Here is a 15,832-nt window from a genome sequence, read left to right as displayed (position 1 = left end):
TCCCTGCATGCGTCACAGAGCAGCCAGGACACCAGGATCTGCTTGAGGACTGGATTCTGAGTGTCCAAGAGCCTTTCCAGCTCTGGTGAGCAGATGTGGGAAGGTCTCACATCTGTCTAACCAAAATAATAACATTTCATGTGTCAGCCATACTCATCCAGATTAGTTTTGTTAACTGAAGAGCAGAAGAGCTGTAGTCTCTGTGAAGTTAAGGTGTTTTACTTGCCAGTAAATGGCAAAAACAGTGGCAGTGCGTAACGTGCAAATTATCTTAAAGATCAATGTTATTCTTGTTCAAACTTCTTTCAGTGAAAGGAAGTATATAATGGATTTAGATAGTGTCTAACATTGTAACAAAGTGTGACTTCTTGTGTGAGTCAGTGGAGACATCTGCATTAACAGGTTAGCTCCATTTCTCTCCTGGACTTCCGAGCAGTGGGGAAATATTCCTGGGCCAGATTTCTCATTTGGAGATTTACCTGCTTGCTGTTAAGGGGGCTGGCTCCAGGTACATCAAAGCAGTTGTAGAAGCAGTTCTGGGGTGCACAACATAATGTTATTTGTTTCTATTCTACACTTACCATCGTTACATACAGACTTTTGGATAGGTGCTTGTGAATTTATTTCTTAATGATGAAGGCTTTTGCCTTTGCTGTTTCTAGACATTCCTCCTTCTTCCTATTGTTGAATCATCTATGAGATGAGAAGGAACATTACTGCTTTCTTTCTTATGCAGCAAATAGATAATGCAGGTTCCAGTTCATCATCTTCTGGAGCTCCTGCAGCAAAGACGTCCGGACAGCAACACCAAGTCTGTATAAACCAGACCCAGTCTGCTGCATCAGTAGCGAGCAAGACTGCTACTTCTGCTGTTGTAAGTGTTGCTTCTCTGGTGACTACATCAACGCCTGTGACTGGAAAAGCTGCAGTATCAGGTATTAAGCTCCATTTGTGCCTTGCCTTTATAAAGTTAGAATTGAGTACAAGTTCTTCAGGTGTCTACAGTGTAAAAAGGAGTATGTAGAGGCATCTGCATTTGTGAATGGGTGAAACTAGAGCCACGCTTTCTAAGCTGTCTCTTAGTAGGGTAACTCTTGGCTTAGCCAAAGAGTTGGCATCCTAATACGGTACACTGCATCTGATGCAAATAGCAGTGCAAGATGCCTGTTAGTGTTAGAGACAAATTTTAGCTTTCATTCCAAATCCTCTGTAGATGGTGCCTTCCATTTGTTCAACAATATAGTGTACCATGATGCTGAAACTATCTGGGTATCAGAGATGCTACAGTCTCAATTCAGGTTGTGAAAGTGGACCTCCACTGAAGCTGAAGGAGCTGCTTAAGAGAACTTGGCTCTGAGGCTTTGCATCTGCCCTGTTTGGCTTGAAAAGGAGAGAGTTCTTTAATAAAAGGGGATGTGAATATTTTAAAGGCAAAATCTGTTGACTCAATGAGGTAGATTTGAGCTGGAATGTTTCAAATTAATAAAAATGAGGCAATAAAGATGGACTGCGTGTCGTAAGGTGTTGTTTTCCTTTAGTTTTATTGGCTTGCAGTATCTTCTGCATTATGGAGAGCAAATATAGCAAATTAAATTTTGATAATCACGAGTTAAAATCAGAACATTTTACCTTCTGATTTACCTCCTGGAGTGTTATGTTCCTTCAAAGTTGCTTCTTACTGAGGGGGAAGAGAATAAATAGAAAAAAAGGGAGAGGCCCTTCACGTCACTTACTGTGTGACAGTGTCTTTAAAGCAGCCCTTCTCATTTCCTTTGTACACAGGCTTCCAAACTCATCCTTTCTTTCATCACTCTGTTTTCCAAAGCTTGGAAATAAAACGGAAGCTGCAATTCTGCAACAAGCAGTTGAACATTTTCCTTTTTCCAAACAAAGTAGAAGGGCTTTTTTTTGGAAATGTGCCATTCTAAATAACTTTCAGATTAAGGCTGCTGTATAGGTCCAAGAGTGTATCATCTGGATTCCCATCTGTCAGAGGCAGAAGAGGTTTTGCCAAAATGCGCAGCGTTATATATTTCATTCTAAAAACATGGGCTTGTATTTAAGTGAGTCTTAGGATGGACTATAACGTTGAAAACTGAATTGGCAGTGCTAGGTTAGCCCAGTGTTCAAAAGTCTCAACTATGTATCTTTCAAAACCAACGGATGTCTGCTAACTGGAATGCAGTTACACTTCTTAAACAATAGTGAGATATTAAAAGGGAAATAGAAACTTTCTTGAAACAATTTATGAGTATAAATTACTACCATGAAATGTGGTGTTCACAGTTTTCTAAAATAATAGCCTGTTAAATGCCCATAATCTGAATAGAAGTTTAATTAATGAGAACATTAAATAAAATTGTATGGAAAACAGCTAGTTTAGTAGTGGAAATGATGGATTTAGGCCCATACACAATAGTAGTGTGGAGGAGAGAGCTAGGGAGCAGGAGGTGAGTGCTCTTCACTTGTTGCCCTGTGGTGCAGTCTGGAGCCATGCTGGTTTCCACCAAGGTGATGGGATGCTGGTGATACCAGAATGTCCTGCCTGTTGTTTTAGCCCTGGCTAAGGTCAGTGCTTTATTCACTCCTCCCCTTGCTACACTTCATAACTTGGTCAGCCATCTGTACAGATGTATTCAGTGCCCATAGCAAAGGCATGGGATGCTCAGTTCAGGTATGTTCTTCATCAGGCCCTCTGCACAGGCTTGGGTTCATCATTTCATGGAAGTATGGTTGGTTGTGCTCCACTAACTGCAGCTGAACTGCAGAGGTGTATGTGGCACTGGCAAAGCACAGCAAGGGGCTTAGTATAGCAGAGCTGTTGGTCACTGGCTCATCAAACACTTGAGCACATGGAAAGGAGAGGAGAGCTGCAAGTCATGCTCTAACTAATTTTGTCTTGTTCTGATAAGAGCATTCAGCTCTGTGCTGAGCCTGCTTTGTTCACAAAGTTTGTGTTACATCAGCATTTGTTTAAGATTGCTTCAGTAATGAGGAAACTGCCTTCACAAATATCAGTGCTGTGCAGCATATAAGGCAACCCAGCGCTTCAGCAGTCATCCATGTCAGCAGAAATTTGTCAGACAGACAGTTCACTGAACTGTGGCTTATTAATTGAGTGCCATCCTAGTTCAGGCAGAAAGGGAGAGAAATAACTGGAGATCAACAAAATGGTGTGTTTTATTTAACATTTTGTCTTCCATTCTTCTTACAGGGTTGCTAAAAATCCACTCAAATCAGTCTAGTCCACAGCAGGCTGTTCTGACAGTTCCCAGCCAGCTTAAACAGCTCGGTGTTAACACAGCTTCTGGAGGTGTTCAGACAATACTCATGCCTATGAACAAAGGTAAAGGGCAGAGGAGGATGACAGATGGTGTATGAAAATCCCCTTTGACACAGAGTAGCTCTTGGTCACTGTTGGCCAAAGTGGTCCAAGGTTACAGATAGAAGAAAACGTAGCAAGGAGGCTCATCCCTAAAATTTGCATTGCAAATATTTTGTTGATTGTCAGAGCTTCCTTTTTTTCTTCCTTTATTGTCCTAACTGTTTCCTGTTCCTCTCCAGTGATACAGTCACTTTCTACCAGCAAAGTTTCAGCTGTGACAGCTGTCACATCAGCAAGTACGGCTGTCTCTAGTCCCTCTGTGGCATCCATCACTAAAGGTAACACAGAGTTTCTCAGTAAGATAAGCAGTGGAAATATTCACCACTGCTTTGTGCGGGTGGCCTGGCTCTGAAAGCAGCCCCTGTGACTGTGGTTTCTTCTATTTCTGTTGTTAGCAGGGTTTAAATGAAGTGTAAAATGGCATCTGCGGACTGGGAAATTAACAGTTACTTCCTCCTTGACAAAACCCATAGTGTAGGCAGATACAGGAAGGAAAGATGATGTTCTGTAAGGCTACTGTGAGTGCAGTAGACATTCATTCTTTCAATCCATCACTGCAGAAATGCACTGAGCAAACACGTACTTTATTCTGAGGACAGCAGTGACTGTAATAGTGACTGTGCTCAAACTTACTGGAGAATGTAAACAGCAGTTCTATTTCTGCCTCGTGCCAATGCATTGGGCTGAGTGGACAGTCACATCCACACACCTGCAGAACGTTCCAGGATCATGCATTGCCAGAGCTAAAAGTCCACTTACTGCAGAACTGTTGTGCATCTGTCCCATCCCAGGTGAATACCAGGCTGTCTGGCTGTTCTGAACATCTCTCTCCTGCTGCTCCTGAGTTCTGTTGTAGATGTAAGAAAATTCTCTGGTGCCACTTGGAAGTGCCACTTCTTGCTATAACCATTAATAGATTTCTGTCAGCTATTTGCTTTCCAGAAGACTGGCATACATCTGTAAGCAGTTCAGTTCAGGCAGTTGTGTGCGAAACATCAGTGACTTATTGTGCACATACATGTATTCTAAAAGGGATGAGAAAATATTGAGATTTGGAGGGGGAGCTGGTCCTGCTGTGGTGGTTTTCTGTGAGCACAGCTGAAGGGTATATATTCTTCATGTGTAGCAAGTAGAATGCAAACAAGAAATGAAGTGATGTTACTTAATATAAGACATCGAGTATTATTGAGTCTCTCTCAACACATCTATTAAGCTGATGGCTGCTTTTGTCTTCTGAAATGTGTTCTGTTTCTTTGAAGTTAAGATGGAGCCTGATTCAACGGGACAAAACTGCACTTCTGTGGGTACTCAGGAAGGGCAAGCAGCAGTGAAAACTGAAGAGAATTCAGAACTCGGGAACTACGTTATCAAGTAATTGTTTGTCTTATCAAGTAATTGTTTGTCTGCATGGATTTCTGATCTTAGAAATTCCAGGGGAGATAGAGGTGTCCCTAGGAATTCATGCAGCATTGTTAGAAGTTTGACACAAATGTGAAATCTTCTGTCCCATGTGCTGTTTTATCGGTACTAATCCTGTTGGCCAGCATTTGTTTCAGAGAGTTGAAATAATTTCTTTGTTAGTGGATTTGTATTCAGGGCTTCTGGAAAGGGAAAAAAATACAATTAAAGATTTGCCGTTCTTTTGGGGTTTGCTAAATCTCAAGCTGCTAAAACCTCTTTTATCATCCCCTGCTTATACAATTCCCATTGCTGTTCTGCGCTCTGACTGAGGTCAAACTGTGCTCGGTAAAATGCAGATTAACAAGGGAGCAGCTGAAATAAGTAGAACTGTGTCTCTTCTTGCTGCTCAAGTCTTGATAAGGTCATATATTTCTGTAATTACCTAGTATGACAGCTGCCTCGGTTCAGAATTGGAATTAGATAAATATAATGGGAGTATTTTGTTTCACTGATGAAATCCAATGCCGTATTTGTGGAAGTACTCCTGAGTGGTCTTTCAGTACAAAGCAGCATCTCATGCACTATCCCACATTCCTCCTGGGACAGCTTGTACTAATAGCTGCTGCTTATCCCTCAGAATAGTGCTGCATCTTACGAGATGCAGGGATTTCTTCCAAGCCTGCCCAAAAAAGGCTGTCTTAAGTTTCTCCAGCTTGACAAATGAAGCTGCAATTGTGGATACTTAAGAAAGAGGAAGGGCTGCTTGAAATACCCTCTTCAAACATAAGTTTACCCTCATGTTAGTACTGTTCAATGCCTTGGGGCCATGGACTTGCAGTGATTTTGGAACATTTTGTGTATGTTTCATTTCTTCCAGCAGTGTTCTTCATTGTGATTCTTTTTATCCCTTGCAGCATAGAATACTTGGAGAACACCCAGCAGCTTTTAACAGCCATAGTGAAGAAGGTTCCATTAATTGCTGAAAAAAGTAAGCGGTGGATGAGAAGGCTTTGCTTTTTCTTTTCAGAGGGTTTTTTTTTATTGCCAAGGTTTCAGAAATACTTTCAAATATGGCAACAGCTCAAAATTCAACACTGGAATTTATTTATTTTATGGTTTTTCTTTTTTTTTTAACAAAAGGTGATAGCTTACATTGAAACATTCAGTGTTTATAACTGTATTCCTCTTCCTCACATACGTAACTGAAAAGCACCTTCTTTCCTGGTAACTAAGGCATTTGAACAGTGTTCCTGGACCTCAGGTAGTGCAGACCCTCTGGAGATGAGTGCAGTCAGCAAAGCAGAAGCAGGCAGTGCAGTGTGGCTTTCATGGGGATTTGAACCCCATCCTTTTCTATTTACCATGAAATGTTTTAAATGTTTCATGTTTATTGTAAATTGTTGGCAAATAGATATCTGTATATCTTCCAATGGAATAGAGTCTGACCAATAAGATTACAGGTCTATATCGTTACATCTTGGGGGGAGTAGAAAAGAAGATTAACCAGCCCATAGCCACAGATATCTGTGTATTCTGACCAAGAATTATGCTGTTTCTACATCCAGAGAACTGTGTGTGCATCCAGAGAACATCTGTGCAGGTCTCAGCACAGCATTTGTAAGCTAGTCCTTGGTCTGGAAAGCAGAGTCATGCTCCTTCTTGCCACTAAACAGCACCGAAAGTAGAACTTATTTTGTTGAACTTACTAAAACCTAATTCTGTTTTTGTTTTTGTGTTTCCTAGGTGAAGATGTAAGCTCTTATTGTGCCGGTTCAGTGGAACAGTATTACAGCTGGAATATTGGGAAGAGGAGGGCAGCCGAGGTAATCCTCTTCTCTGTTGTTTTGTAAGCAGTCATTAGTGAAACGAGAGGGATTTCTGAATTACAGAACCTTCTATATTGCTGGCTGTCCTTGTTTTCTGAAGCAGTCTGTTGCGTTTGGAGTGGATGCACTCCTTACTGACCTTTGGGTAGTGCTCCAGTTTGTTGTTCAGAGCCTTCCTCAGGCAGAAGAGACTCTGAAGGTCAACTTCCAGTTAATTCAAAGTTAGACGTTTATGAAATATTTTAAAAAACAGAATTTTTGCAAATTATTTTGTTGCTACTTTACCCTCATCATTCCTTCGTGGCACGTTACGGTCATGGGAGTTTTCCACAATGTAATTTGTCCACCTTCTTGTGAGACCGTGGCTGCTTTCCATCAGAAGAGAACTTGAGATACTAGTGCTAAAATGCTTTGTCACAGATTGTTCAACAGCAGTAAATAGTGAATCTGGATCCTTCTGTATTCTGGTTGTTTCCTCCTGTTTTGTAGTAGTTTTATCCTTTTGCTCTGGACTTACAAGGAAGGTGGTAAAACTGGTAAGATCATCTGCTGTAGCAAATAAGTAAACAAAGTTAAACCAAAATTTTGGGAAGCATTGTTTGCTCCAGTGGATTGCTTTCACTGTGCATCTTAAAATATTATTTAGGAGAGGAGACAATTCAAGTCAAGGCAAGTATGTCTGGGCCCCTGTAAATGTATGTGTCACTCTTCGGGTTTTGGTTGGATGAGAATTTCAATGACCTGCCCAGAACTGGCAAAGATTAGGACAGTCTCTTGCATCTGTTTTTGATCTTTCCTCGTCACCCTTACTTTCGAGAAAATCATGTTTTAGGTCATAATCCAGCCATACGCGTTTCAGCTAGTGTAAGTTTCCCCTTGGTTTGTCACAGTGGCAACGAGCAATGACTGTGAGAAAGATCCTGCAGGAAATCATAGAGAAGCACCCCAGGTTTCACAGCGTTACGCCCCTGAAAACAAAGCATGTGGTGCAGTGGTGTCGATGCCATGGCTACACTCCTCCTGACCCCGAGACCTTGCGGAACGATGAGGACTCCATTGAAGATGTGCTGACACAGATAGACAGCGAGCCAGGTGAGCATGCAGGGACAGAGAACTCCTTTTTGCCAGAGGCACTGTTGATTAAATTGGCTCAATAATGGGTGTGCTCACCTATAGGCTACCTTTTCAGGAGAAGAGATTTCTTACTTTGCGTTTGATTTTTTTGTTGTTGTTTTTGTTTTGTGTTTCTGGGGCTTTTTTTTTCTTAATTCACTCTGGAATAACATAAGTTGGAGGTTGAAACGGCAAGCAAGCGTGTAACTGAAGCTGTCCCTTGTGCCTACCAAACCTTATGTTCTGTAGAGCCTCTTCTGGGTTTCACTGTGCTTTGGGTGCCCTTTGAGGCCCGATGTGCAGAAAAACATTGAGAGATGATTCCAGAGCTGCAGTGTAATCATTTGTACGTTATTGGCAAGTGGCCTCTGTTCAAAGACTTGCTGTGCAAACTGTGTATTAGGTACAAAAGATTGTCTGACAGCAGCAGTGTGGAGCACAGTGGGGGTTAGTCTAACTCCAGAAGTGTGGTGAATTGGCCTGTGTGAGGCTTCGCATGATGCTGCTACAGCCTGTGTAGCTCTATAGCTATAGCTCTATAGCTCTGGGATCTCAGTACTCCGTTGTAGTGTGTGTTAAACATACATCTGTAGTTTCAGCCATTCTCTCAGTGAAGCTTCCTTGTTTCACCTGCAGGTAATCCCTTTCCCAAAGCTGGGTGTTGTTAACCTTCTGTAATTTCATTGGGAATCTGACTTCTAACTTATCTTCAAACAAAAATGCATATATATGACTGTGCTTGTCATGGTGTAAAAGGCGATGTAGTGCTATGTGGTGCCTACATTGTACAAGTGCAGTTCTCTGAGCAGGTTGAAGAGCATCAGACTGTTTGGACAGCTGTCAGAAAGCTTCTTTGAGAATGTTTCAGGCGTTGTCTTGCTTGAAGTGCAGCCTTCTTGATTGGTGTGGTGCAGATGAGAGGGAGCACCGAGAGTGTAATGAGGGCATAATGAGAAAGTTCTCAGTGGCAGTTTGCTTTTTGTTCATCTGTATGTTTGGCAGGAATTACAAAAATAACTCCTAATTACCAGAATTTCTTATCATACTTTGCATGTGCATTTGTTTGTAAGCAGCTTTCCATAGTATATCATTTGTCTAATTGATTGCTTCTTTTTCAGAATACCCTTCATCTTACAGCAGTGGTGAGGATCTGTGCCGAAAACTAGAGGAGCTGCAGCAGTTTCTGAAACAAGAACCCGAGCATGAAGAGGAAGTGGATGTTCTCAACTTCAGTGAGCCTTTAAAAATAAACATTAAAAAAGAACAGGAGGAGAAACAAGAGGAGATGAAGTTCTATTTGGCTTCCTTGCCTGCATCAGAGTTTGTGAGAGACACAGCAGAGAAGGTAATAAGTGAATCCTAAAGCTAATGAGGAACTGCTGCTCAACTAGTTGTGGCCTTACGTTTATTATTTAGTTGGCTTGCATTCATCTGTAAGGGCCTCTGGATCCTTTATCAGGGCTTTTTAAAGGCTTTGTTAGATCTGTCTGTCTGGTTTCCAACACTGCTGGGCAGTGCTGGCAGAAAGTGAAGCGTGCTGGTTGGGAGATCACTTCAGAGTAGCCATACTGCAAGGCTTAGTGCTGGAAAGGTGAGCCTGGAAGCAAGAGGTAATGAGGGAAGAGGTGCACTAGTATAGAATACCTCCTGCCCCATCTTGTGAAATCTTTTGGCCTGAACCCCTGCTGCTCCTAGGAAAGGTTGCAGTAAAGATCACAGCAAAAACTTCTCTACAGTTCAATTTTCCTCCCCACTTCCCTCATTCAAATTAGAGCAAAAGCGGGAGAGGGTGGGCTTATCTCACAGCAGGATGCGAAGGGGGGAGGTGGTTTATGTAGCTTGTAGGAAGGGTTGCTCTCTGCTGGGAGATGAGGAGAGTTTCCTTGCAGCAGCTGTGGAGAGAAAAAAGGAAACACTCCACCTCAAATGCTGACACCAAGGGACAAAGCCTTGGTGAGCAGCAGCCCATCATCTAGGCAAAAGGGTGTCCAGGGTGCGGGCATGCTGGGAGCCCAGCTGGGCAGTGAGGCTCAGTGGTGAAACTCTTCTGATGCACAACTATTATTTTGCCAGGAGTACTGTTTAGAGCTGTTACAGTTGTCATAATTATATATGGGAAAGCTTCTGAATACATGGACTGAATATACATACAGTTTTAAAGTAGAACTTTATTAGCGGTCCAAAGGTGCCAAGTATAATTGATTTTCTATGTGGATTTCCTGCAACAAATGTAAAAATCTGCTTCTGTTTTTCCTGTGTTTGTTTCCTCTATTTTTGCAGGCTGCTCTAGTGGTCAAGCTTCACTTTCTCCAGACTTTTTTTTTTTTTTTAATTAAATGAGGTGATACTACTGGAAAGCAGTGGGGAGCCTGCTTGCTTTGGGCTTTAAATACCCTTTATCATAGATTTTCTGTTATATCATTGTCATCGGTTCTGTAGGAAAATGTGAGTTGTGTTATTTGATGTGCTCTCTTTTTTTCTTCTGTCTTATAGATAGGAATTTCCTTTCAGCCTGCTGAGGTACAAAGGAATGTTTATGCATCAGTAATAGAGGATATGATTTTAAAGGTAAGAAGTTACTTCACAATGAAATTTTCTATGACTGCATTAACCTAGCAGCGTAGGAAGAAAAATGGACTGTCCAAAGTAATATGCAGAAGAGATGCAGAGTCTGATGTCAGTGTGTGTGTGCATTTATAGAAAGATATGTAGCTGGACAAAGAGAGAATTGTATATTTCTGTGTATGTGTTTCCAGATTCCTAACTGATCTATTGACTTGGATACAAGATAGTGATTTGCAGATTCTGACCTTCAGTAAGATACTGGCTTCTCTTTAACTTTGGAAGTATCTCCTTCTTCGTCCTACCTTTCAGAACATTAAGGGGAAAAATATGCCAGCGTTATTTAAGACTTGTTTATTGTATAAGAGAATTAGCTGTTTTTTCCTAAGTACTGTTGAGGTTTGTTTTGCCTCTGTTGTCTCTACTGGGAGACCACTGAATGCCTGAAGTCAGCAGCAATTCTCCCTTGTATGAGCCCGTCATACTCAATTTCAGAAAAACATTCTGTTCAAAGTTTTGGTAAGAAACAGTCTCTGGAGTTAGAGTTCTCAGGGTTGGGCTGAAGGCTAATGCAGATTATTTTTAGAAGTGCTCTGTTGTATTTCAAGCCTAAAATGACTTTTGATGTTTATGCAGACTGTTGCTTATCAGCAGATTGGTTTTCTAAAGGCTAACTGATTCTGGGTTACCATGTATGTATGTATGCACGCTTCTACTGGCGCTGTCTCTTATTACAGTTGAAGTCAGTTATGGATGTATCTGGGTTTAGACACAGCTTTAACCATCAGAATGCTCCAGTGTAATCGTTGAGTTATACTCCAGCTTTTCTGCATGAAAAATCCCAGAAACTTCTGCGTTGGTCTTGGGAGAGGCTCAGAAAAGCCAGTAGCTCAGATTAATGTTGCCAGAGCCAAGTATGCAGTGCATACACTTGCTGTGTGTCTGCAGTCCAGGGTGGGAAGATCTTGTGTAAGTGTCCTGAAGCAAACCTGGTGGGCAAAGGGAAGAGCTCACAAGCATATGCTAAGTCCTGGGAGATCATCTGCTATTCTCCGTGTATGGAGAAGCTTTGGTGTGTGAATGGCCTTTGAAATGCAGACGAGATCTGGCATTCATGCATCCTGCTGTGCACAGCTGCTCTGTGGTACAGAGAGGAACCAGGCTGGGCCATCGCAGTCATGAGCCGCGTGCGGCTGTAGGCCTCTTTCTGTTGAATACATACCCAGTCCTTGGTGCTGTGCTAATGAAAGCCGCCTGGGTGTCCTGGCCTGCTCCCTGCTGACTTCAAGCAGGACTGAAGGGAGCCACGTCTTCAGATGTTTGGTTATACTGTTGCTCTAGCAAAAAAGCGTGTTGCTTTCTTCTTTGCCTAATGCTGTCGCCTAACGTTGCCTTTTGTCACAGGCCACTGAACAGCTGATGAGTGACATTCTGCGGCAGGCCCTGGCAGTGGCGTACCAGACAGCTCCTCACAACAGGTACAGCACTTGAGCCACTTATGCCAGCACAAAACATGGGACTGTGTGAGGAATTGGGTCAGATTTTGTATGGCTCAGACCACACAAGTGAGGGATTTCCGTGCTGTGGGACGGTGTGTGTGTGTGAGCTGCGTTCTGGGAAGATGCAGGCCTTAGGAGGGGTTTGGGTGTCATCAAGTTCCATAGTGGCGAAGGAGTAGACGTTGAAAACTGAGGCAGGATTCTCTGGTCTTGCCACGCTCAGAAGCAGGTAATTTGTTTTAGCTGAGCCATGATGGAAGGATCGTCCTTCATCCAGTTGAGGTTACCATGAACTTTCCCGTGACCTGCTAGGACTTTAACCAGATCCTGTTGATCTTGATGAAAAAACACTCTAGAGTGTATTTCATGGATACGCTCTTCTGTGGCTCAGATACTGATTTTTATGGTAACCATTGGATTGCATTTGACTCATGTTTGGCAACATGTAATTAGAAGAATTAGGTCAGTGAGAAAGTGCTTAGTTTAACTATCGCCTCTACAGAATATAAAAACTTATTAATATGTGCTTCAATATATATAATGTAAATTGGCACTTCATTTTGCTGTGCCAGTGCCCAAGATGTTTCCCACAGCCACTTGGGAGTGGTTCTTCTGTGCCATGAGATTTTAATGGCTCATTTTGGTCTGTTCCTCTGGCACCTGATTTGCATTGTTTCTGATTTGCATTTTTTTCTTCCCCATTAGTACCTTTAGTGACTTGCTGCTTTATGTCTTTGTGTTACAAAAAAATTGTGATGCATTCCCTGCAGGACTCCAAGAGAGATCACAGTGATGAATATTCACAAAGCCATCTGTAATATTCCCTTTCTTGACTTCCTCACAAACAAACACATGAAGATACTAAATGAGGAACAATGAAACAGAGCAGAGAAGATGCTACGGGAAAGGTGAATTCATGACCGAAGCTGGGATAACAAATCCAGTAGGACACTTGTATACATTTATAGCATCGGGCTCCTATCTTTTACCTCCGATTAAAGATGCACCTTAATGCAACAAAATGATGCTCTGTTCCAAATCAAGTTGTTAAATGTCAGTGTTTACTTGGTAAGTGTACGTTCAGTGGCTGAACAAACATTATCAGTCTGCATCAAGTTGCTAGCTATGAGTGGCTCCACAGTCCTGGGCCCTCTGACAAGAGCTGTACTGATGAGATTAAACTTTTTTTTTTTTTTTTCCAAGAGAAATTATGCTTTTTGATGCATACTACATGCCAGTTGGTTCCCCATGCAGTGGGCAGAGCAGTTGCTCTGTCACTTGGAATGTGAGAGAATTCCAGGTCAGCTTTTAAAGGTGGGTCATTTGAGCAAGTGGATGAATTGGTTGCTTAGGGTTGAGGTGGGGGAAGGCTGATGGTCCCACCAAGTTCTGCCAGTCCTCCTTGAGCATCGTGTGTGTGACTGGGAATACAGCTGGGTGGGCTTGTTGTCTGCTAACTCAGCTGGGTGTAACCTAAGCAGGTAACGCCAAGCCTCTTCAGAGGAGGTGTCCCATCTGACTGTTCTCAGTCACCTCAGAGAGGAGGGTGGACTGGCACATGCTCAGTCAATATGAATGAACCGTGGTTGGGCTTGATAAGATGGGTATGGCTGCCTCTGCATGAGAAAGGTGAAGAGTATTTACGGTATTCAGTGTCTGTGAGCTTGGACGGGCTGAAAGCTTTGTTTGCCCAGCGAGTGCCTCCCCAGGCTGCTGTGAATTTTGGAAGACACGTGCCCAGCTTAGCCTTGCTGTTCTGACAGCATTCACTAAGAGCCAGCTTGGATTCTTAAGTGTCACTGACTGAAGTTCTGAATTCACAGAAGCCTGGTAAGGTCAGAGAAATCAGAGGTTTAGTGCTTGTGGGGACCTCCTCTGATAGCCCTACTGCGAGGAAGTTCTGCAACTCGTGCTAGGACTTCTCTGTCTCAGGAATGTCACTGCTGCAGGAGATGTGTCTGCAGGCTGGCTTGTGACACCTTTCTCAAGGAAGCTTTGATGACAACACCCAGACTGCTCTCCCCCACTGCCCCTGTGTCCAGCCCCTGGTACTTGCTTATAGTGTGAGTAAGCCATTGCAAGTTGGTGGGACTCCTGTTGGACCATCATGCTCTCAGATGCGTGAGGCAGCATTGACAGGTGGGTGGAGCATGGGTCGAGCAGCCCGAGCCTCCAGTGCTCTGATCTCAGCTGGGTCACTGGTCTGCTGCATGGCCTTTGGTTTAATCACTCCGTGCCTCAGTTTCCCCATCTCTGAGCATGGGGAGCAGGATAACCTACCTCACTCTAGGGGATGTACTGAGGCCTCTCGCTCCTATTGGTGCTGTGCTTTGACAGCACAAAGCCTTTTGTAAACATTAAACTGCAGTTATCTTTTCTGGCCTGGAGTGGGAACATAAATCTTCAAAATGTTACCTTTTGGTGCTTTTTTGGGACTAGAAGTTGTGGTAATGCCAGCTGTGTGCAGGATCTGTGGAAGATGGGTGGTGATCTCAGGCTGCCAGGAGAGCTGACAGCTGGGTGCAGGTCTTGATCTGCAGAAGGTGCTGTGTGCCTCAGATGAGATGCTGCGTGTTTTCTCCAACCTGGATAAAGCCAAGGTCTGTAGACAGGCCCCTTCCTAGTTCATGAGAGCTGATGTGGCAGTCGAGTCTGCTTGAATACAAGTGGCAGAGCCTGGCCCTTGAATCTAGGAAACTGATGGATGAAATCCAAAAAGCGTTCAAAGGAGGATTTGGGTTCCCCTGGAAATGCTATTTTTGGATGCTCTGGATTCAGAAGACAATCCTGGCTTGCTGGGGTGAGCCCAGCACAGGAAGTGCACAGCTTAGCCCTGATGTTGGTTTTTTGCAGGGATCAGTGTGAAGGGGCTGAGCAGTGGTGATTATGTCTGAGCTGTGCAGGGGGAAGTGCAGGGAGCTGGGGCTGCTGGCCCTGTGTTGTTTGTAGGATGTTGTGAGCTCCAAGTCCATGCTGCGCCCAGCCTCCTTGGATACGACTTCTCCAAAAGGGTGTTTTGGAGCTATCTGTCACTATTGCTGCGATGGGGTGTGTAGGAAACACAGCCTTTGGGCAAATGCAGCCATGCTAGGATCTGCTGCAATGACGCATGCGTTCCCAGCCCCCGGCTCCTGTGGGCTTTGCTCTGAGATTTCAGTGCCCAGAGCAGCGCTTGAGAAGCCTCAGTGTGGGCATGTTTGCAAATCATGCTGTCCTCGCCCATGTCCTGCTGTTCTGCAAAGAACAGGATCAGTGTGGGAGGCGTGGGGCAGCCCTGCAGCAGAGTGCTGCTGCCGCAGATGGCTGCTGAGGCGTTTCAGATGGCTATTCTGCTGCATTAATAATAGATAGCATTTGCTGAAGAGAAATAAAATCTGTTAGAAAATAACACGTTTGTCGTAGTGCTTCGGATGTAGATGTTTGCAGTATGTCTTTTGAAAAGTGGTGGGAGGAAAATCTTGTCGGCGAGAAGTGCCTGTGCGAATGGCTTGGGATGGGGGCACAAGTGAGAGACCTCTCTACAAACGTGACCCCTTTGTAATGCTGAGTGTTTGAATCCTTCATGTTATCTGTATTATACTGTATAATTGTGTAAGATACATATGTTTACAATAAATTCTTTTATTAGCTGTGATGGGTTTGTCCGTCTGCCACCTGTCACTCTAACTACGTTGCTCTACGTCCACAGAATAAGGGGTTTTGTAATGCCCTGCCCTCATGTTCATAAACGTATCTGCAGCAAAAGGGCAGCCTGGTGGAGGTGGTGGAAATGTGATGATGATGGTGAGCTCTACCCACTGGCACACGCTTCTCCTGCTTTCCTTATGCTCCCTTATAGCCATCCCTTCTGGCAAGAAGGGCCTCTGCCGACAGCTGCCAGCTGGCTCCTATCTGTGGGCATATCTGTGTCCTGCTCTGCTCCTTCCCTGTTAGCAAGGGCCTGGAAGCATCGGGCTGAGCTGGAATGCATGCCTGGGAGACACTGGGCCATCTGCCTGGGGAGGTGAAGTCCTTGGCACTCAGAGGGTCCCTGCGTGCTGCCCTGG

General features: G+C 43.7%; 1 protein-coding gene across 9 annotated transcripts in view; it reads left to right on the top strand.

Moving 5' to 3' along the window:
* The window catches only part of YEATS2 (YEATS domain containing 2), a 44,173-nt gene extending 28,753 nt beyond the window's left edge, over positions 1 to 15,420 (top strand). For 7 of the 9 annotated variants that reach the window (XM_031605015.2, XM_090146965.1, XM_090146963.1 and 4 more), the window contains 11 exons: positions 737 to 935; positions 3,215 to 3,346; positions 3,565 to 3,663; positions 4,645 to 4,756; positions 5,701 to 5,774; positions 6,530 to 6,609; positions 7,503 to 7,704; positions 8,844 to 9,070; positions 10,219 to 10,293; positions 11,692 to 11,765; positions 12,557 to 15,420. In XM_031605015.2, coding sequence (XP_031460875.1) covers positions 737 to 935; positions 3,215 to 3,346; positions 3,565 to 3,663; positions 4,645 to 4,756; positions 5,701 to 5,774; positions 6,530 to 6,609; positions 7,503 to 7,704; positions 8,844 to 9,070; positions 10,219 to 10,293; positions 11,692 to 11,765; positions 12,557 to 12,665 — 1,383 coding nt within the window. In that variant the 3' untranslated portion in view covers positions 12,666 to 15,420. Of the gene's footprint in view, positions 1 to 736; positions 936 to 3,214; positions 3,347 to 3,564; positions 4,177 to 4,644; positions 4,757 to 5,700; positions 5,775 to 6,529; positions 6,610 to 7,502; positions 7,705 to 8,843; positions 9,071 to 10,218; positions 10,294 to 11,691; positions 11,766 to 12,556 lie in introns of those variants that run through there. The other 2 variants (XM_090146966.1, XR_016469524.1) reach the window with 2 other exon arrangements.
* Positions 15,421 to 15,832: the final 412 nt, after the last annotated feature.

This window comes from Phasianus colchicus, chromosome 10 (assembly GCF_987193195.1).
Source record: "Phasianus colchicus chromosome 10, bPhaCol1.hap1.1, whole genome shotgun sequence".
NCBI classification, from domain to species: domain Eukaryota; kingdom Metazoa; phylum Chordata; class Aves; order Galliformes; family Phasianidae; genus Phasianus; species Phasianus colchicus.
The sequence above is the reverse complement of the archived record's forward strand: the minus strand, read 5'-3'. Positions and strand labels throughout refer to the sequence as shown.